The sequence below is a fragment of the Zonotrichia albicollis genome, chromosome Z (genome assembly GCF_047830755.1).
Source record: "Zonotrichia albicollis isolate bZonAlb1 chromosome Z, bZonAlb1.hap1, whole genome shotgun sequence".
In the NCBI taxonomy this organism is placed as follows: domain Eukaryota; kingdom Metazoa; phylum Chordata; class Aves; order Passeriformes; family Passerellidae; genus Zonotrichia; species Zonotrichia albicollis.
The window spans coordinates 15,972,061-15,993,048 of NC_133860.1; the positions used below are offsets into that span (position 1 = coordinate 15,972,061).

The following is a 20,988-nucleotide window of genomic DNA, read 5'->3' on the forward strand; positions in this document are numbered from 1 at the left end:
TCTGCGTGGAGAGCCCCTGCATCCCTCACTGCCCTGCACAGAGCCTGGCAAGCCCACACCTGTGGTGTGCCCTGATCCTTACAGGAGAACTCTGCACTTCTACAGCTCCAGCCTCCATAGCCTGGTTGAAAGCTCCCACCCCTGCTCTGCCTGGGTGATGCACAATTCCCAGCAGGCAGGGTGAAGATGTTTACTAATCCCTGAGCCTTTTCTCTGCAGGAGAGGAGGGGTGTAGAGCCCAGAAAGAGAAGGGCAAGGAGGACAAAGCCCCCCTCCTCTCTCCCCTGCAAATCCACGTGAGCAGAGTACAGCCAGGGAGACCTCCTTCCTGCTTTTCCTCACCAGGGATTGAGGAGCTTAATTCAGGGTTTGCTGCAGGCTCAGCCCAGCCTGACTTTGCACCCAGCTGCTTAGTGTACTTGCCTGCACCATGGGAGGGATTTGGGGCACTGGAGACTTTTAGCCATGTCTCAGCTCAGCCCTGCTGTGCCAGGCAGGAGCAGAGCGTGATGGAAATAGCACAGTAGAGTTACCAGTGCTGATGAGAGAAGGGACTGCAAATCCTGCAGCAGCAATTTCCACAGTCAGAGCCATCTCCAGGGCTTTAATTTATCCATTACAACTTAATTGGATGTAAACCCAGTCACTTGTGAGCAGCAGGAGCTCTGATCAGGCAGTGGTCCTGAGTTTCTGTCTTCAAGAAGCCTCACCAGGCCTCCCCATCCCTGCTGTGGTGCCTTGACCATCAGGAATCTGCTGCACTCACGTGGAAGGGAGAGGCTCTCCTTGTTGCCCCAGGCGTGCTGTGCTCCTCTGAGCAGTGTCCCACACCACTGAGGAGCTGCTCATGGGGCTCATGTGGGTGCATCAGCATGCTCAGATACCCAGGGCTGAGCCCGGGTGGGCACTCACTGCCACCCATCTGAGCAGCCACAGCTGGACACCAAGGCAGGAGGGCACAGACTGAAGCCTCCTGACCCCACTGCCAGATGCCGTTCTCTCCTCCCATCCGTGGAGCTGCTCCTGTCATTTTGTCAGGCTGCTGTCAGCAGGACTGACATGTGAGGATGAGGAAATGTAAGAATGTGGCCTGTTGCACAGCACTCCACCCCACGGCTGCAAAGCCTCGCTGGCACATGCTATCCAACAGCCTGGCAGGCTGGAGTGGTACTGGTGAGGAAAAGGATGGCTCAGACCCCATGAGACAGGGACTGGCTGAGCCCTGTCCCCAGTCTCTGCCTTCCTACATGTAGGAAACTTGCCCTGCACAAACCCACTCCCTCTGCAGGCCTGGAAGAGCAGGAATACCATGAATTCCTAGGGGGAGGGCAGGGCACTGTTCCCACTATAAATAAATGGGAGGCTCAGTTCCCTGCTCTAGCCCACAGGGTTATTCTCCCTTCTTAGACAAGGAAGAAAACCCAGCTCATGGTCCAAGGTGTTTATGTCATGCTTGATGGCACCCGGAGCCGAGTGGTGGCAAAAAAAGAAAAAAAAGCCACACCAAGAGATACTCCATGTGGCTGCTTTTCCCAGCAGGAAAATCAGCTGGAGTGGTGCAGAGCATGTGCAGCCAGTCCTACCACACAGGGGAAAAGCTGTTTGAGGGGAGCTGCAGAGTCAGGGCTGTGGCAGCGCCCAGAGAGGAGGCTAGGGCAGGGCTGGGCCAGCACAGGCAGGTGGATGCCAAGGAGAGCGTCAGCAAAATGTGTGGGACTGAGCAAGGGCAGATCCAGCTGCAGAAAGTCCCTGGGCAGGAAGGACAGGACAGATCAGCCTCAGAGCAGGCAAAAGGCCTGAGGTGGGAGAGCAGCAAGCAGAAGGAAACCAGGGAGAAGTGGAAGAGCTCAGGAAAACAAGGAAGGAGAAAAGGTGCCAGAGGCACCGGGCATGCTGTCACTGAGAGGCTGCTCCTGCCTGCTCCTCCGGAAGACAGATCCACTGCCCCTGGGACACCACCCAGGCTGGGTGCATGGGCAGACTCCGAGCCCCTGATCCAAGGGCAGAGATCCAAGGCTGTACCAAGGGGGCTCAAACTGCCAACAGCTACTTGTATGGGGGAACTGGTCCCACGACACTGTATAGGGTGGGGCTGGATATATGGGGAGATCCGATCAGATCTCCATGCCTTTTGTCCGTCCATCAGGAACTGGGTGCTACAAAGACAAAGAGAGTCCCGTAGCTAAACGAGAAATCCCGGCAGGGCCCGGGGAAGAAAGGAAGTCCCACACCTACAATGCGCATCCAGGTGGGACCCCGGGGAGCAAGACTCCCACGCCTCTAAGGTGCATCCAGGGGTTGAGGACAGTCACAGCCCTGTGTCCGTGGGGTGTGCCCAAGCTCTGCCCCGGGATCTCAGGGCCTCACAGCACACTCTGGCGCGCAGGGAGACGCCCTGTCGGCACCCACCGGAGCCCGTTGCCGCTGGACGCGGACACGGGGGCGTGCGGGACCGGGCGGCCAGCGCGGGGCGGGGCAGGGCGGTGGCGGGAGGGGGGCTCTCCCGCCGAGCTCGGCGGCGACGCCGGCGGGTCCCAAGGAGTTAAGGGCTGTCCCCGCCCCAGCCCCGCCCCGCCGGTGCCAGCGCTCGGGGCGGCGGAGGCGCAGCGCCGGGCCGCGGCAGGGGTCGGGGGGGCGCCGGCGCCGGGCCATGAGCGCGGAGTGCCCCGGAGCGCCGCCCGCCCCGCGCCGCCGCCGCCGCCGCCGCTAGCATCGCCCCGGGGGCCGGGAGAGCGGCGGCGCCCCGGCCGCGCGGCTGCCCCGGCGGGGATGTGAATGGCGCTGGGGGTGCTCGGCGGGACCGACATGGAGTGGGAGAAGCTGCCGCGGCGGCCCAGCGAGGGCGAGGGGGAGGCGGCGGGGCCGTGGCCGGGCTGCGGGCGGCTGCGGCCCTCCTCGTACCGGGCGCTGCGCAGCGCCGTCTCCACCCTGGCGCGCATCGACGACTTCTACTGCGAGAAGATCGGGGCCGGCTTCTTCTCCGAGGTCTTCAAGGTGTGCGGGGCGGGAGCGGGGATGGGGGGCCGCGGGGCATCCCGCCGCGATCGGGCGTCCCCTGGGACCGCGGCAACAGCGCAGCCCCGGCCGCGCCCTCGGCTGGGGAGCGCGATCCCCCGGCAGCCGGGCGAGGCCGGGGCTGCTCCGGGCGGCGCCGAGCGGAGCTGGAGACGCCGCGCTCGCCCCGTCCCGGCCGGGGCGTTGTGGTTCCATCGCCCCGGGCAGGGGGAGGGGAACGCCGGCTCTGTTTACAGCCGGGGAGGCTGAGCGCTCCGAGCGCCGCGCCGTGGGGTGCGCGGGGGGTCGGGTGGCGGCAGCCGAGCCTCGGGGACCCCCGTCACAGGGCTGGACAGCCGAGCCCGCCCGGGGTGTGCCGATGGCAGGCAATCCAGGTAGCGTTCCTAGGGACTGCAAAGTGATGTCCGGCTTTTCCGGGCCTGCTGAGCAGGTGGTGTGCAGGATTCGCCGCGGGACCCCCACGAAGGTGTTTGGCTGTGGGACAGGGGCGTGATGCTGTAGAAGAGCAGGGGGCTGGCTCCTGGCTGAGCCCCCAGAACTGCCTTTGTCCTCCATCCTCTCAGGGACTGTCAGGGTGGGGATGCCTGTGTGTGGCCCGTGCCCAGGATAGGGGTGTATGAGTGCTGGTGGGGAGCTCGGGGTCTCCAGCAGTGAGGCAGAGGTGCATGCTGGCAGTATCCTGCCAGGCCAGTGTACTGCTGCTGGGGATGAAGGGCTGTGCCTCGGTGTCACCACTACCTCTGCTCACCAGAGGGGAGGTGTGTGCATGTGTTGTTTTCAGCCTCGGCATCACTTAAGGTACCATAAGCCACGGGCTAGGACTGCCCTTAAGTGTTGATCTGCTGGCTTCATATCCCTCCAAGAGCAGCTTAGGGCTGGGCACAACCCCCACTACCTGCCACCACAGTCACTGAGGTCACAGGCAGCACAACCATCAGGGCATTCACATCCTGGCAGTACCCTGGGGTCCCTCTCCAGGGATCCCTGGAGAGTGGGGAATCCCTGACACCATTCCCCACTCAGCAGTGGGACCCCAAGACCTGTTTCCTCTTCAGCCACTCAAGAGGTGTCCTGTGAGGGGCCATGGGGAATGTCAGAGAGGTCCCTCTCCTCCATGCTCCCTCCTGGAGCTCCCAGTGGAGCCATGACCTCCCTGCTGGCTGGGTTTCTGCTATTGATCTCTGGCTTGGAGTGCACAACAACACCTTGGAGCAGAGGGAGGCATTTAATAATGTCAGGCGTGGATATGGCTCTTTAATAATGGATGCTCCGGTGTCTCAGCGAGGCCACAGTCTCTTCTTGCCTCGCTGTTTGCTTTCCCACTCTCTGCAGGAGCCACAAAATGCTCCTTCTCCCATACACTGTTCAGGTTCTTGTAGGGCCACTGGCACATAGGATTTGGGGGATTGGCAAAGGTTGAGGGGTGGGAAGGGATCAGGATCAGTAGTCAACATGTGTGCATGGTGGCAAGGAAGCAGGGATGGGAGGGGGCCAGATGGGGCTTTGTGCTCGTGCAGTGGATTGAGTCCAAGAGCTCAGCAGGATGGTGGGGTAAGCCTGGGATCTGAGCTGGGGTTTGGCCGCCAGAGCTCGCGAGGAGGACAGAGCTTGGCAGGGCAGCCCAGGACCCATTTTCCTCCCACCTCCCTTGCTCCTTCTGTAGCTTTCCAAGGCTGTGGGCACTTGAATCTGCCTGCTCTGTGTGGCTCCTGAGCTATGTGTCATTCCAGCCTTGGTGGGTGAGGGGAACAGGGAGGGGACCTTGACATCTCTGCCCCTGCACAGGTAGCTCGGTCCTGGTGTGGAGCTAAGCCAGGGCCAGGCAGGGTGCTGACAAGCATCTGACTGTCTTCTCAGCATTAAAACCAAAGGGTTCAGTGTGTCCTAGCCCTGGTGTCCCAAGCTAGCCCCTCCAGTCAAGCACCTCTCTCAGAAAGGCTGTCCAGAGCAAACAGGAGACACCAGTGACAAGAAGCTGCTCTTTTTCATGGCGCTTGTTCATAGCTGATTCCCCACTGTGCTGCAGAGCAGGGCTGTTTTCCCTCTGGAGCAGCTGGTTCTCAGTGCCTTTCCCTGTGCAATTTCAGAGGCACTAGCCCCCCCCATTTTCTCAGATACATAGACATTGCAGGAAGCCACCTCTATATTTCCAATTGACTGAGCAGATTGAGCCAGGTCTGTTTGTGCCAGGCATTTTCTCCAGCCCTTAAACCATTGTTGCATCTCTTCCTCAAATCCCTGTCTTACTTTCCCATGTGCTGGCTGCAGCAGACACAGGGACTGTGGGCAGCATCCTTGGGGCTCTATCCAGAGGCCTTCACTCATCTGAATCTCAGCCTTGTGCCCTGATGTTGCACATCCTCTTGGAAATGCCATCTCCCAGGGTGCAGCTCTATGATGTGCTCTGTCCAGCACCCCATTTCCATGTTGTGTATGTGTGTTTGTGTGGTTTAGCAGCTCCCAGCATGGGCATAGCTCAGGAGAGGGTTTTGGCATCACTGTCACTTGCCCATCTCTGCTCACTTCCCCACCAACCTTTGGAGTTTTCTATTTACTTCCAATTTTCCGGTGCAACTAATGGAGCAAGTCCCTTCCTCTTATCTGCTGCCCTTCATCAGGGACCTTGCCTCGTTTTACAGAGCAGAATGAAGCAGCGTGACACTGATGGGGAAACTAAGGCAGGCAGGGAGGAAGTGAATTAGCCAAGGTCAGCCAGCCACGGCAAGGCTGGGAGCAGCCCTGGCCCTGCAGCTGCCGCTTGGGAGTCCTGGGCACAGGAAACGTGTTGTGCTGACCAGCTGGAGACCTGCCAGCCCCTCTCCTGCTTTGTCACAGGGCATGCTCCAGCCTTGCCAGCCAGGCCAGGCAGTGATCTGCCACCACAGTGTAACACTGGCACTGCCCGGCCCCTGCTGTGCCCTGGGAGAACAGGAGGTGGGGGATGCTGGTGCTCAAGCACCCTCCAGGAACAGGTGCTTTGTCTCATCCTCAAAGTCTGTCTTGACTGATTCTGCCTTTTCCATTTGATGAGCACGCTTTCCAGTCCCAGCCTGTTGTGTTACTGTGATTCCTGTGAGCTCAGATGCAGTTGTTGTGGGTGGCTGTGGGTTACCGGTGGCATTGCAAGCTCCCTTGTCCCCTCCTGTGTCCCCCACAGAACTCTCAGGGGTGACGGGTGCAGGATGGTGTCCCTGTGTGACTGTGCCCTGCCTGTGTGGGGCAGGGCAATGAGCAGAGAGTGGGGCTGTGTGCCAGGCTGTCCCCAGTGCAGGCTGCCGGGTGGTGGCTGCTGAGACCTCCGGATGGGGAGATGTCAGGGAGCTTTGCCCCATGTCTAGACGGGAGCGCCGGCTGTGGGGAGGGAGCAGGCCGTCTGCTCGCTCTGATTAGCATGCTCTTTAAATAAGACTCTAATTTCCGCTGTTAAAAGAGCTCAGATCCCTTGTGCCCAGGCTGGGGCTGCCGCCAGCCCGGCCCATCCCCCAGCCCTGTGTGGTGGTGGCAGATGGGGACCAACATGCCACGGCACCCTGGCTCACCCGCGGAACCCCTGAATGCACCGGCCATGTGGGATGCCGGGGAGCATCGGTGAGGGGTGAGGACTTGCCTGTTTCCTGGGTGGGGGACAAGTGGCATGCCCTCCCCCTGCAGCCCCACACAGGCTGCCCGGCTGAGCTCAGCTCCGGGGAATGCGCTGGGATTCCTGGGCACCGTGCCAGGGTGCATGAGAGAGGCGAGAGGGGACACCTTCCTGCCCGAGGAGGTTGTGCTGCCTGCTGCCTTCTCTGGATGGGAGGAAACCTCCTTAGTGGGGGGCTTCGAGCCCCCTGCAGCCACAGCTGATGCCCTTTGCTGCTGGGTCTGTGTCAGGGGGTGCCAGGGTGCTGGGCTGGTGCTAGCACCTGGACAGACTGGGTAAACTGGGCAGTGCCTGTGGGAGTCATGGAAAGGGAGCCTAACTCCTTCCCTGCTGTCCCAGGCCTGGGCTGGCTTTGAGCTGTCCCAGGTGTGGGCTCGCCTTGCAGGGGAGATGGCAGAACAGGGCCTCACAAGTGAGTTCATTGGACAGCCTCAAGGACATCATGCCCCATGGGAGTGGAATCATGGAAAAAGACATTGGGGCAGGGCTGTACTGGGCAGGAGCTCCTGGGATCCCTGGGATAATTCCTGAAGAAGCGGCTTTCACAAGACCGTCCCTCCCCCAGGCTTCCTCTCCTCCAGTCTAAAGGTGTCCAACCCCATGTGACTGCGCTCAGCCCTCACTCAGCCCATTCCAATGGCAGGTGGCTTTTCAATGAGGAATTCAGCCACGGCACCTCCCGACCGTGTGGGGCTGAGCTGGCGCCCACCAGATGCTGTTCCCTGATGCAGGGCTGCCACTGCTGGCAGGGAGCTGGCCAGACCTGCGGCCGTGGCCACCAAGTGCCAGCACTGTGCGTGCCACACGGCATTCCTGGGCATTCCTGGAGTGGGCGCGTGGCGCCGGAGCCATGCCGCCTCCAGCCATCCCGGCGGGCATGAGCCTGCCTGCAACACTGAGCCCGGTCCTGCTGTCTGGCAGCTGCTGGTGCCAGCCAAACTGACCCAGCCAGTCCTGCCAGCCCCACGTGGCGTGGGAAGGGAAGGAAGCACTGCCACCAGGAGAGCTGGGTCAGGAATGATAGCTTTTGCTGGGCAGCACCCAGTGCCAGAGGCTGGGCAAGGCTGTGGATCCTGCTGGCCTTGTCCAGGCTCTGCCTTCCTCAACCCCCGGCTCCATGGGGAGCTGGAGGGACCAAGGGAGACTGTGCCCACCCTGCTTTGGTCACACAGGCCACCTCCTTAAAGCCTGCACTGAAGCCTGGCTGAGAGCCCAGTTTCTGTTTCTGGTGCTGCCCTCAGCTGCCCCACCGACAGGGATGCAGTGGAGGAAGGACAGCGATGGGTGAGATGGGGTGGGGTTTCCCCTTGCCCTTGGTCCAGGTGTGACCAAGGAGTCCTGGGGTGTCAGGATGGCATTGTCAGCAGTTCCAGGTGCTGCTGGGCAGTGGTGTGATGAGCAGGGCAGTGAGCACAGGGAGGATTGGAGCCCCATTAGAGGGAGCGCTCTGGGCGCTCCCCACAGCAGGCTCTGCAGTTTCACCCTGGGACAGGCTCTCCCTGAACCCAGGAGCTCAGTGTGTCCAGTGCTCAGCAAGGAGGAGGCGTGGGGAAATCCGCCCTCCCTTCTCCCTGCAGCATGGTGGGTGCCAGGATAGGGGCCTGTGGTGGCAGGTGTCCGGGTGTCCCCTTGCCACTCGTCAGGGTCCACTCCGAGCTCTGCTGTCACGTGGCCCCTGTCGGTGGGTCAGGAGTGCCAGCTGGCTCTCAGGGGCTGGCTGGAGGTGGCACAGGTGTAACTGGAGCAGAGTGCCCACAGGCAGGTGTCTGCTGAATTATTCAAAGCCTCTGCATGAGCTCAGGGAGCTGATGGTGGCACAACACAGTTATTGCCTCTCACTTCCACTCTGACTGGGACTGGTTTGGCATCAGTGCACACAGACATGTAGAAGGACTTTCATAGAGCACTCATTTTCCCCAGGGCCTCTTGAAGGGATGTGCTGCTGCTCCATCCCCTGGGTGTTTTCTGCTGGATAGATCCCCATCGTGGCATGCACCCCAGGAGCAGTGCTGGCCATGGGTGAGAGGAGAGCTCTGGAGGGGCCAGCATGCCAGCCTCCCTCTGTTGTGGTGGGGACAAGGGCCAAGCTGGGAGCAGGACAGGGGTGCTGGACATCCTGCCTCCTGCCAACCCCCTGTGTTTTTCCTGGGAAGGCAATCCCTGACGTGAGGGGTGTTGTGGGGGTGTTGTGGGGCTGGCCAGGGCTGGCACCAGCTCAGCAGCCTCAACCAGCATTGACTAAAAAGGAGAAGAGCAGGGAGCTGACGGCAGCACTGAGGAATGCCTGTGCCTCCGTGCACAGCTCCGTGTGTGCTGGGGGGCAGCTGGGATCCACTGGGTTGTCTCCCTGGGCAGCTGCTGCTCCAAGGCGGGGCTGGCATCCCACCCCCTGCACCTGCTCAGGAGGGGACCCTCAACACTGGTTTGGTCCCACCACAACAGTGTTAGGTCAGGGCATCCCCTGCTCTTCCCTTGCACCACATGCCAGGGAGCTGCAGATGGACAGGGTGTCCATGCTTGGCCATGCTCCAGCTGCTGTTCTTGGCGGGGGACCAGGCCCCCAGATCGCATGACAGTGTTGCGCTGGGGCTGGCTAAATATACAGCTCATCTAGGCTCCATGCCCTGCCAGGCTAGGGTCAAGCACTACAGCTGGCCACACCTAGAGCTGGTTCCGAGGGGCAGTGTACCCCCTCTTTGCTCCACCCCATGCTGGTAGGGTCTGGCTGGGTGGTGCTGACCCAAAACAAGTCCTCCCTGATCCTCCCCAATCCACTACCTGCCTGTTCTTACATTGGAGCTGGGCTCACAGCTTATGGAGCTGTTGTTGCCTCTCAGAGTTCAGGGCAGTGTAGCATGGTGGAGGGAGCATAACAAGCAGGATGCCCCAGGAGGGATGGGGCTGTGTGTCATCTGTCCTGGGAGTGCTTGGAGACGTGGGGAAAGTGCCCCCCTAGCCCTGGTGGTCCCTGGGGTGCCGTGGGATGCTTAGCTCCCCTCTCTGGGCTGGGGTGGTGTCCGATTTTCGGCTGTTTGGATGGCCTGGAAAGGCCCGGGGTGACCTTGGGGCAGCCCGCGTTTCAAAGGACGAGAAGAGGCTTCAGTTCTTTTCTCGGTCTCGGTGTTTATTAATTGTTTATCTAAAAGATTTTCTCTCGGCCCGACAGAGGTCTGCTCAGCAGCCAGCCATGAGCACACTCCTCCGCCCTCCGGGCGGTCACCTATCTTTATACCCAAAGTTACGTGTACAATATTTATCATTTTTCCCCAATACCTTTCACCCTTATTGACCAGTGCACTTTTAGTAATGACCAATCCCAAAGTGCCACCATCACCACAGAAGATGGAGGAGAAGAAGAAGAAGAAGAAGGACAGGACACGCCTCAGTTCCTCCATCTTACTTCTCTAAACCCCCCTGTACAGAAATCCTAAACCCTGTGTTTCACTCTCTAATTAACTAATCCCTTCACCATTCACTCCGGTGAAATCCTCCTATCCTCATACAAGTGTCATCTCCTGTGTAGGATCAAAGTCCAGCCACCAGACACTTCTGGCAACATTCCAGGACTCCCGAGCCCCCCAAGGGTGGTCTCGGTGACTCGGCACCTCAGTCCTGAGGTGCTGAGATCCCACAGGGTGGGAGCCGGGTGAAGCCTGGTGTCCATGGGGGCTGCAGAGGTGGGGCTCAGCCTTCCCTGCATCCCCTCCAGGTGCGGCACCGCCAGTCGGGGCAGATCATGGTGCTGAAGATGAACAAGCTGACCAGCAACCGGGGCAACATGCTGCGGGAGGTGCAGCTCATGAACCGCCTCTCACACCCCAACATCCTCAGGTAGGACCTGCTCCCCCACTGCCAGCCCCCTTTTTCCCTGGCCTGGGAGTTTGGAGCTGATGGTGGATAAGCTGTTGGGGCTGGTCCCTGCCACAGCCACCCTCAGATCTCCTCTGTCTCACAGGTTCATGGGGGTGTGTGTGCACCAGGGACAGCTGCATGCACTGACAGAGGTAAGAGTGTGGCAACAGCCGTGAGTCTCGGGGTTCCTGCAAGCCTGGGGAAGGGACAGTGACGCCTATGGGGACACATTCTTGGCCTGTGACATGTGCAGACAAGGCCTGCTGGGAGGCTGTGGTGTGGGTTGGTTGGAATATGCATTAGGAGGAAAGATGGGGAGCGATGCTGTAGTGCAATGGCCTGGCTCTCCCCATCAGTACATCAACGGTGGGAACCTGGAGCAGCTGCTGGACAGCCCTGTGCCCCTCTCCTGGTCCATGCGTGTCAAGCTGGCCCTCGACATCGCCCATGGCCTACGCTACCTGCACTCCAAGGGCATTTTCCACCGTGACCTCACCTCCAAGGTACAGGATGTCCCAGGGCACCGCATTCCCATGTTGTCCCGTCCCCGTGTTGCTTCCTTGCTGGCCGAGGTGTGGCAGGCTGGGGAGCAGGAGGCTATGCTGGGGCATGCTGAAAACACTGGCCAGGGAGGTAGGGCTGGTGCACTTGGTGTGACAGGTCCTCCTGTGCCCACAGAACTGCCTGGTGCGCTGCGAGGCCAGTGGCTACACAGCTGTAGTGGGTGACTTCGGCTTGGCAGAAAAGATCCCCACCTACAGGTACGTGGGCAGCATCCACCTGCCCATCCCCATCCCTGGAGCCCACTCAGAGCAGAAGCTGGAGAGGGATGGACCTTGGGGATGCAGCTAAATGGGTGGGAATGACCGCAGGGCATCCCCAAAGGAGCAGTAATTAGCATTGACTCCATGACTCTCAGAAGGCTGATCAATCACTTTATTATACTGCACTTATTAAGAAACCCATCACCCTCACCAGGTGGTCACGATATAGGTGAATCCAGTCGTTCTTTCAATCCAAACCAATGGCCAGTTAAGAAATCACCGTTTGGTAAACAACTCTCCATAACACATTCCACATGTTCTCAACAACAGGTGCAGCAAGTGAAGACAAGAATTGCTTAGCATTCTTTTCTCTGACCTTCTCACAGCCTCTCCCACGATAGTGATGTCTGTAGCCAGAGAGGTGCTGCCATGGGAGTGGGGGTGGTGAGATAGTCCCTGGCAGGGCAGACTCCAGGAGCAGTTTGGGAATGGCTAGGAGGAGGTGGAGAAGAGGGGGATGTGACTGAGGAGAGATAAGTTTGTAGAGCACATGGAAGAGGCTTAGCCCAGGAAAGGAGATAGAGATGGTGATCTGGGCTGCTGCAGCAGGGGGATGGGAGGTTGGGCATGTAGGGGACTGGGCAGCCTCTGATATTCCCCTTATCTCCCAGTGAGGGCAGCGAGAAGGAGCCGCTGGCCGTGGTGGGCTCCCCGTACTGGATGGCACCCGAGGTGCTGCGTGGGGAGATCTACAACGAGAAGGTGAGGCTGCCCTGTGTGGGGCTTTACTCAGGCTCGTGCTGTGTGCTGCCAGTGGTTTGCAGTCCTGAGGTGCATCCAGCGGAAAGGAATTGGGCATCCCTAAGGTGACAAGGTGCCAGAGCCCCAGTGTGGCGCTGCAGGGAGGAGAAGGGCTGTGGCCTTGCAGCATGGTGGGTACATCAGCTGGGGGCTGCAGGGTGCGCTGACGAGTCCCTGCTCTCTGCAGGCCGATGTGTTTGCATACGGCATCATCCTGTGTGAGACCATCGCTCGTGTGCCAGCTGACCCCGACTACCTGCCCCGCACTGAGGTGACTCTGGGATGGGAACGGGGAGTTGTGGGCAGCAGCACTGGGGCTGGGGCCATTTCATCAAACAAGGGGGGGCCATTCTGTATGGGGCAGAGACCCATGTGCAGAACTGGTCCCACATCTCAGGGCTAGGGTGCTGTGTTCCACTTGCTGCCCAGGGAGGGATGGTCTCTGCTGGTAACCTCAGAACCCACAGTGAGCCTGGAAAGGAGAAAAGGGCAGTTACATTAAGGCAGAGGGCAGAAGTGGTATGTGTGTCATAATATCCCCCAACCTTAGCCCAATTTGGGGTGACATCAGAGTCCTCCCCTGCTGTGTCCCTGCTGGGGTGCTTCCAGATCCACAGTCCTGTGTGACAGTGCAGGGGGTAGGGGGCCAGCCCATGTTGGATCCCCTGGGCCTTGTGGTGCCCTAGGAGACCCAGCCTTACTCTTCTTCCTTTCCCTGGTGCAGGATTTTGGTCTGGACATCACCACTTTCCGCACCATGGTGGGAATTGACTGCCCAGCGGCCTTCCTCCAGCTGGCTTTTCACTGCTGCAGTGTGAGACTCCCACCTCCGCTGGCTGCCCTTCCCAGCCAGGGCAGGCGGGCAGGACAGGCTGCCTGGCCTGCTCACAGGGCGAGCAGGGAGCTGCCTCTGCTCTGCAGGGCTCCCTGGGGTGCTTGAGGAGGCACAGCCCTGACGGGGAATCCCTGCTGCCCACAGATGGAGCCCACCTCCCGCCCCTCATTCCTGGAAATCACGCAGTGCCTGGAGAGCATCCTGCAGCACCAGCTGGGCGCCGAGGGTGCCAGGACCCCCCTGTTTGGCATCGGGGAGAGTCTGCCTGCATCTGGAGCTGCAGCCACACTCACTGGTACGTGGGCGCCTCGGGCACAGGCTGTAGCAGGGTGGAAAGGTGGGGGAGTGTGGGGTTTCCCATCCCACCCCATCAGCTGTAGGGGAGGAGACAGGGGTGTGTGAGGTCTGTGGGATAGAGCTGGTCCCTGTTCCTCCCTTGGGGTGCACCCCTACCTTGTTGGGTGCTCGACACCCCATAGCACCCCACAGGGGCAGCTGCTGGCTGCTGGTGACACTCTCCTGTGCCCATGCCCAGGGGTGGCCAGGAGGTCAGGCAGCCACACCGAGCAGTCGCCCCTGCGTGAGCTGGGGACACAGCACCTGCAGCCAGACCAGCGCCTGTCCCGCAGCCAGTCTGACATGTTCCCTTCCAAGTCACCCACCCTGCTGCAGCCACTGGAGCCTTACAGCGGGGCCAGGTCCAAGGAGACATCCCCCCGTGTCAACCCCTTCTCCCAGCGTGAGGACCTGAAGGGGGGGAAGATCAAGCTCTTTGACACGCCGAGCAAGTCGGTCATCTCGCTCACCTTCGACCTGCCACCCCCCGCCCCGCTGCAGCTCAGCAACCCCGTGACGCCCGAGCCCGCCGTGGAGGTGCAGTGCGACTTCTCAGTGCCCGCCAGCAGCCCCCGCAAGTGCCACTCTCTGCCCTCCTCTCCCGAGCTGCCCCACCGGGGGGGCCTGGAGCTGGCTATGGGGTCCTCTCATCCCACTGACGACCCCCAGTCCCCCGCCCTCCTTCGTCCCCCAGTGTGGGGAGGAGCCCCCAGCGCCAGCTCCAAGGCAGAGGAGCAGATGGACTGTGGCCCAGACAGCTCCAAGCGGCCGCAGCCCGGCCCGCTGCCCCTCAACAGCAACTTCATCTGCACCTCATCCTCGGGCACACGGGCCTGGCAGCCAGACGTGCGGGCCCCCAACGGGCTCCTCATCAACAACAACCACATGATGGTCAGCAAACCTCTGGCCTGGGGCAGCGGGCTGGAGCACGGCTCCTCTGAGCTCAGTATCTCCTGCGCAGCAGCGCTGGAGCGGACGGAGCGCTCAGCCATGCTGCCTGGGCACAGCTCCAGTGCCATGCTGGAGCAGGATGAAGTGCTACCCTGCCCTGGCTGCTGCCTCAGTCCCTTCAGCTTTGCCTCCATCTGCCACCGGCCAGCGCCCAGCCCGCCCCGCTACCAGAACCTCAACTGCGAGGCCAAAAGCCTCATCTGCCACGACCGGGGCCAACACCAGAAAGCCCCGGGGCCAGTGCTGGCTGAGCCCAGCCTGAAGCTGCCGGAGGCACAGTCCTAGTGATGGGGACCTTGGGGAGTGGGGCTGAGTCCAGCTGCCCCTTGCACCCCTCTGCAGCCACAGCACTGGGCAGTGCAGGAGCCTGGCACATCCCCACAGTCTGTCATCACTTGGCACGTGGTGGCCACCAGTGGCCGTGGTGCCAAGTGCTGTGGCTGCCGCGGCGCTGCCCAGGCACTCAGGCACCCACCCCACCAGGATCAGCCTTGGGGATCTGCAGGGAACCCTGGAGGTGGGCTGGGTCTCTGCTGGGGACCAAAGTGCAATAACACTGCTGCCCTGAGCACTGCCCCAAGCGGCAGGGCTGGTCCCCCGCGGGGGCCACGGGGCTCAAGCCCTGGATCCAGGACCCCCTTTCCCCAAGGGCTCACATTCCTGCAGGCTCTTGCAGAGGGGTTTACAATGAACGTGCTACCTTGGGAGACCTGGGAGTTCCCTGCACCCAGGTGGGTGAGAGGGACTGGGCTGGGGTAGAGAGGTCAGCGTGTGTATGTGTGTTTTTGGGGATCCTGGGGGGCTGGTGGTGTGTGTCCACAAGCGTGGGGAGCACAGCCAGTCCCTGACATGGGGAGAAGAGGGCAGGGGACCGTAGAGGGGCAATGCCTGTGGGCAGTGCATGGGGAGGATTGCCAGCACTAGGGTTGTCCCTGCCTGACCGATGCTGAGGGTTGGGTGCTGAGTCAGCACAGTTCCCTCACATCTCCCTGGCACGCAGGTTTGGGAGCAGGATGCTGGCAGAGGGGCCAGGATGCCATCCTGGCATCATGGGGATGGGGCCAGTGGGCAGCACAGCTAGGCTGCCTGGCCCCCGGCAAGGGTGGGAGCCGGCTTTCCTCCCTCCTGCACAATGCACTGGTGAATGCAGAACTCTTTGTGTTTTTTATTATTATTAATAATAATTGCTAGTAATATATACCCAGCTTATTTAAAGTGTTCAATAAAAACTGAATGTCCTAGCAACTCCGACTGTTGGCACTGTCTCTTGGATGCACGTCAGATGTGGGCCCAGAAGGTTGCGTGGTCTTGCCTGGGCACTCTGGGGAACTCCTCCAGGACTGCAAACCAGCCTGGCTCAACCCAAGATCTCAACTCCCCTAAAGCACCCATCGCAATTGAGATGCCTTCAGACAAATTCATTTTCATTATTTAGGTTCTTTGGGTTCATGCCCTTGAATCCACAGTTTTTGCTGTGGTGTACAAGAAAACAAAGAGCAGAAAAACTGGGTCTCTTTATTGGTATAAAGTGAGTTTAGCCAGCAGACAAGACAGATGAGTGACACGTGCCCCCTCCAAAAAGCCTGCCTTTAACACCCTTTTCCTCTTCATGCAAGCTTACTCACACAGCAGTTCATCAGCTATATATGGCACACACAACCTTATCATAGACTGAGAGCATTTTCGCCTGGTTGAACATCACTTCCTCTGCTCTCACCTGGCCACAGTGTTACATCAGAGCTGCTTTGCTTAATCTTCACATGTGCACGTGTCTAGCAGCTATTTTAAGTCCTGATGAGTTGTCTTGCAAAGCGTCAGCCTGCTACAAGTGCCTGAGTTAACTTTTGCTTTTGAAAAGCACAATCACACCATGGGACCCTAAGGGTCATTGCTCTACTTTCTAATTAGCGCAAAAAAATCCCCAAATGTCAGCACAGGCAGGGACCAGTTCAGGCTCAGCTTCCCTCCTTGGGTGCTGAGCTTTGCTGAGGCCGCCGAGTGCTGGGTTGTCTGAAAGCCATGGCCAAGCTGCTCCTGCGATGGGGTGAAGAAGAAAACTCCTGCTGTGGGGAGGGGACTGTGTGGGGATGGGGCTGGGCTGTCCCCAGCTCCTGCTCCTGACATGCCACAGCACCACAGCTCTCTCCATGCTGGGTGTGTGGCACGGCTCCAGCGCTGAGTTCCAGAGCTTGATCCATTCTGTAGCTGGTTCTGAGCTCCCCAGTGCCCACAGCTGCTGTGCTCAGGAGGACCCAAAGTGTCCCATGCAGGTGTGGGGTTGTCTATGGAGCCTGTGCCACTCGGCCAGAGCACACCAGCTGGAGGCATCCATGCTGCTGGGCATCGCAGGGAAGGCCCTGGGTGGCCCAGGGGCAGCGGGGTGTGGGAGGGAAGGGGTTGGCTGGAATGGATGGGACATCCTGGGCAGGGACACAGCGAGGTTGGAGCAGAGGCGGTGCAGGGTGCAGGTGCTGCAGGGGGAAGCAGAGGAGGGTGAGGGTGGACGTGAAGGTGAGATGCTGCCCAGCCTCCAACACATGCAATGGGGCTGGGAAAGAACCTTGCAAAGGGTTTTCCCCCATCTCTCCCCTTAGCTGAGCCATCGCTTCAGCTCTTGAGCTACCTCAGACCCAGAACACCCATGGCAGCGAAGGGATGGAGGCAGGGTCCATCCAGCACAGGGAAGTGACTGCATTCCTCTCCCTTTCCATGGGAGAGGAAGTCGATATCCCAGAGGCAGAGCTGCAGGCTCCCTGCCTTCCTCCAGGCACAACCCACAGGGCCCATGTGTCCCTGACTCAGCAGGACTCACCACAGCAGTGCTGGGGCCAGCAGCCATCCTCACTTGAAAGGGAGGCTTGGCCCTGCTGCCTTCTCACAGATCCAGAGGTGCAGGTCACTGGGACCAGTGCACTGCTCGGGTTTGATGCTCCCACGGCTTATTACGGCACAGGTTCCGTTCGATTTTGACTGCCACGGCCTGAATGGGGAAACAAACAACACATCAGGCACTGACATGTTCGTTCTACAAACCCTGCCGAGGCAGCTGCCGCTGCTGACAACTGCCTTTTGTACACTGGCAGAGGAGGGGTTGGATGCCGCAGTCAAAGGGGGATCTCCCAGTCCTCCCCTACTGATTTCACAGGCTGAAGGCTCAGCTGATGCATTCATGCATTTCCCTGGACAGGATGAGAAACACTGTAAAAGGTTTGCAGTGCCTGTGACACCCCTTTAGCCTGCCCCCTCTTAGCTTTGCTGCTGGAGTTGTTCATGCCTGCATTGGGGAGAGCCAGGTCCTCCCTGAGGACACAAGGACAACCAGAGGATCTGGCCTGAGCCTGGCTCCGCTCTGGGCACAGCTCCCGTGGCGGGGCTGAGGATGGAGGGCCAGCACCCCAGAACCTGGCCAGACAGGCTTGTTCCTCCCCAGTGCTCTCAGACACTGCAAGAGGAAGCGGCAGTGAGCTGAGGAGGTGGTGCACGTGGCAGGGAGGAGCCCAGGATTCTCCACAGAAGGCTGTGATCTCCCTTTGGAGAGGAATTAAGAAAGTATGTGGGAGGTAGGCATGGTGCTCTAACACCTTGCTTAGGCCCCAGATAAAATTTGGGGGTTCTTCTGTCCACTCTTGCTGGCCCCTGCTTCTCTTGCCCTGCATTTTACCCACCCCCCTGAGTCCTGGCTTTCCATTTGTGTGTCCTCTGAGTACCTCATCACACCTCTGCACCCACCTTCCCTCAGTCCCTGCTGCTCTGATGCTCTTTGCTCCCCAGGGCCTCTGCCTCGAGCTGGGTACTGGTGGTGTTTAAAACCCTTCCTAGAGCCATGCCAGAGGAGGGGAGTTTTGGGAAGAGGCAGTGCTGCCATGTACCTTTCATAAAGGGAGCCATCCACCCAGAACCAAGCCTCAGAGCCTCCCTCGCTGTCTGGGTCCTCTTCCTCCAGCCAGCCATAGTCATACCAGGGAAAACTGCCCTTCTGCAATCCAATCCAGTATGGGACATCTGCATTCTTCAGAAAGGTCTTGAGAAGAAGAAAAAGTGCTTTTCCATGTCTTATTCCATGGCACCCATGTACTGCAGTACTATTTACTTCACAGTAGGGTGATCATCTTCCCAAGGAGTCCCTGGGGCTGGAAGTTCTTGAGCCCTGGTGCCCTGGTCCAGCTTGGGAAGCATCCAGGGGTGCCAGAGCCCTTCTATCCCATGTCAACCACCAGCCATGTGCTCCAGAAAAGAGCCTTGCACTCTCCAATGTTTTGGCAGGACAGGGAACCCCCAGAACCGTGCTAGCCCACCTGGGGACCTCGTGCCTGGACACACCATCCCCTGCCCTCAGCTCCCCCAGCACCCTACCGGCACAGTCCAACGACTCCAGGATTTGGTGACCAGGAGCTGAGAATATGTCTTCTCACACTCATCTCTGCTGTCTTCCCACGTCTTCTTCTCCGAGGAGATGAAGAGGCACTTGCCCCTGTACAGCAGCCAGCCCGAAGGGCAGCAATCTGTGGGGGTAGGGGCACAGCTGAGGGGCTTGCTCAGCCACAGATGCCCTGGGGGGTGACAAGGAACAGCCCCACACCTTCCCAGCAGGCATCACAAGCCCAGTGTCTGCTTCAGCACTGCTTCAGCTCTTGGACCACTCTGTCCCTGCCTTGGGGTCAAAAAAGCCAGCACTTGGCCCTTGGCACCTGCTGAGCAGTGCCAGTGCTGGAGCACCCCCTCCCTGCTCCATCAGCACCTTACCTATGGCTGTGCAGGAGCGCAGGAGGGCCACGGTGCTCTCGCTGCTGTTGAGCCTCCCCTGCACCTCCTGCATCTCCCTCTCTGTCCTGCCCAGCACCCCCGTGACGCGGCGCAGCTCCAGGCTCAGCCTGTCCAGCTCCAGCTGGCTGATGTTGCCCTCGTGCCACGCGCGCTGCAGCTCCGCTCTGGCCCACGCCAGCTCCAGCTGGGTCTGCTCCAGGCTCTGCTCCTGCGCCCTCAGCTCCTGTGACAGGCGGCCCTGCTCGGCCTTGTGCTCACGGGAGGAGTCCTGCAGGCTGCGGGTGACCTGCCAGTCTGGGGACAGAGTGGGGTGAGCTGGGACACGAGCATGGGGCAGATCGGATGTGGGACTGACGCTGCTTAAGGCAAGTGGGACGGGCAGGGTAAGGCAGGGGATTATCCACCATGAATGGGAAAGGTGGCAGGGAAGGATGCATCAGGGAAGTGCACGGCTAAGAGTTGGGTAGGAACTTGCAGGGAGAGCAGGACAAGGCAGGATGGGCATAGGAGCAGACACAGCAGGTGAAGGGCAGGGAGGGTACAGCAATATGAGGCTGGACAGTGCCAGGATGGGAAAGAAGGAGCAGAAATTGAAAGTAAGGTGAGGAAGAGGGATGATGAGAGGCAAAGGCGGTGTGAGGGACGTGCGAGGGATACAGGCCAGCTTGTGGCAGACAGCATAGGGACTCAGCAGTGAGTGTGCATGAGCATGCCTCCATTCACCCACAGTGCCCACCCCAGATAGATGCCCCTCAACCCAACCCAACCCAGGGAGTGTGATGCTCACATTCCCAGCCCTAGATGCTCACAGTCCCCCAACTCACAGCAAGTCCCCAGGGCCACGGTGGCCACCAGCAGCAGGCAAGTTGTCAGCAGCCCCACAGGGATGCACCACCGACGGGACCAGCACCCTGCACGACACAACAGACATCACCCGAGGAGCTGGAAAACCCCTGGCAGCCCCCAGACCTCCCTCCTGGATACAAGCAGGAGAGTGGTGGCATGACAGCACAGGTGTGGGTGATGGGAGTGGGAGGACCCCAAAACACCACCCATGACCCAGCCCAGAACTACCCTGGGTCTGCTGGAATGCAGCTGGATGCTCACCTGGGCTGGGCTCTCCATCTCCATCCCCATCCTGCCCTGCCAGTGCTGGCTGGCTGCTCTCGTAGGGGCTCTCTGCCTCGTTCATGCTGAAGGCTGTGGGAGGAAGACAGGGGAGGGCAGCTGAGGCCGAGGGGCTGGGCACGGCAGGGACAGCGTGGTGGGGCCTGTGGGCTCTCACCTGCCTCCAGTGCCTGGCTGGCCGTGCTCCGGCCTCCCATCACCTTGGCAAACCTCAGGTCAGCATAAAGCTGGGCCATGTGGGTAACGCTGGGCGAGCCCTGAGCCCACTCTGCCCTGGGGATGCCTCTCTGAGATGTCCCCTTTGCTCCCGGTGACTGCGCCGTCCCTCAGAGGTGCAAAGGAGAAGTGCAGCCAGCATCTGCAGAAGCAGAAGTTTGCTCTGCACTCTAGCAGATGGGACTAGTGAGGCACGGCTGCGGGGACCAGCACCCTCTCATTGGTCCCAGAAACACCAGCCCGTCCCCTCCCACGCCCTAAAAGTTCTCATGGTCGCCCTAGGCAGGGGCAGGGTGAGGGCAGCACAGCCAGGTATCACTGCAGGGGCACAGCAAAGGATGGACCCAAATCTGGGGACTGCGGGGCAGAGCAGGGCAAGCCTGAAAACAGGAGAAAATTGCCTGCGTGGACAGCTCTGTGGAGCGTTGGAGATCTTCACAGACTGAGATTTCCCCTCCCAGCCTCTGAGAGTGGGAATTTCCCCATGATGTATTTTGTTCCACTACCTCTCATGCTCTCCCTGGTCCCTGCCAAAGAAGACCCCAGCTTTGGCATTGCTCCAAAACAGCCCTGGAGAACTACAAAAACCACTGATGTCCCCTTTGCCTTCCCTTCCCAAGACCACAATCCCAGCATTCACAACACCTTCTTCGTCCCTCCAAACACCGTCTTGGTCCCTCCAGGCC

The 20,988-nt window shown here is 60.0% G+C and overlaps 3 protein-coding genes across 3 annotated transcripts in view; 1 reads left to right on the forward strand and 2 right to left on the reverse strand.

The window, feature by feature from the left end:
- LOC102069436 (uncharacterized) overlaps positions 1-2,652 on the reverse strand; it is a 19,768-nt gene extending 17,116 nt beyond the window's left edge. Inside the window, exon 1 of the mRNA XM_074533071.1 lies at positions 2,410-2,652. Coding sequence (XP_074389172.1) covers positions 2,410-2,652 — 243 coding nt within the window. The remainder of the gene's footprint in view (positions 1-2,409) is intronic.
- On the forward strand, positions 2,458-15,439 carry TESK1 (testis associated actin remodelling kinase 1). The gene is made up of 10 exons (XM_005496492.4): positions 2,458-2,994; positions 10,365-10,486; positions 10,611-10,659; positions 10,864-11,010; positions 11,186-11,268; positions 11,943-12,033; positions 12,260-12,343; positions 12,797-12,886; positions 13,052-13,202; positions 13,443-15,439. Exons 1-10 carry the CDS (start codon positions 2,776-2,778, stop codon positions 14,477-14,479), a joined length of 2,073 nt encoding a protein of 690 aa, XP_005496549.1. The 5' UTR covers positions 2,458-2,775; the 3' UTR covers positions 14,480-15,439.
- A 272-nt stretch (positions 15,440-15,711) lies between these two features.
- LOC102069607 (B-cell differentiation antigen CD72) lies at positions 15,712-20,412 on the reverse strand. The gene is made up of 8 exons (XM_074532540.1): positions 20,244-20,412; positions 20,018-20,158; positions 19,783-19,869; positions 18,938-19,252; positions 18,548-18,696; positions 18,064-18,215; positions 17,007-17,174; positions 15,712-16,665 (listed from the first exon to the last, which is right to left on the reverse strand). Exons 1-7 carry the CDS (start codon positions 20,320-20,322, stop codon positions 17,036-17,038), a joined length of 1,062 nt encoding a protein of 353 aa, XP_074388641.1. The 5' UTR covers positions 20,323-20,412; the 3' UTR covers positions 15,712-16,665; positions 17,007-17,035.
- Positions 20,413-20,988: the final 576 nt, after the last annotated feature.

Bases quoted from the DNA above. Each gene is read 5' to 3' on its own strand.
- TESK1 (XM_005496492.4), top strand. From the start codon at position 2,776: ATGGCGCTGGGGGTGCTCGGCGGGACCGACATGGAGTGGGAGAAGCTG. The intron at 11,011-11,185 runs GTACAGGATGTC...CTGTGCCCACAG, and splicing joins ACCGTGACCTCACCTCCAAG to AACTGCCTGGTGCGCTGCGA. The intron at 12,034-12,259 runs GTGAGGCTGCCC...TGCTCTCTGCAG, and splicing joins GGGAGATCTACAACGAGAAG to GCCGATGTGTTTGCATACGG.
- LOC102069607 (XM_074532540.1), bottom strand. From the start codon at position 20,322: ATGGCCCAGCTTTATGCTGACCTGAGGTTTGCCAAGGTGATGGGAGGC. The intron at 18,697-18,937 runs GTAAGGTGCTGA...CTACCCCCACAG, and splicing joins GCGCTCCTGCACAGCCATAG to ATTGCTGCCCTTCGGGCTGG. The intron at 17,175-18,063 runs GTACATGGCAGC...TTCCCCATTCAG, and splicing joins GATGGCTCCCTTTATGAAAG to GCCGTGGCAGTCAAAATCGA.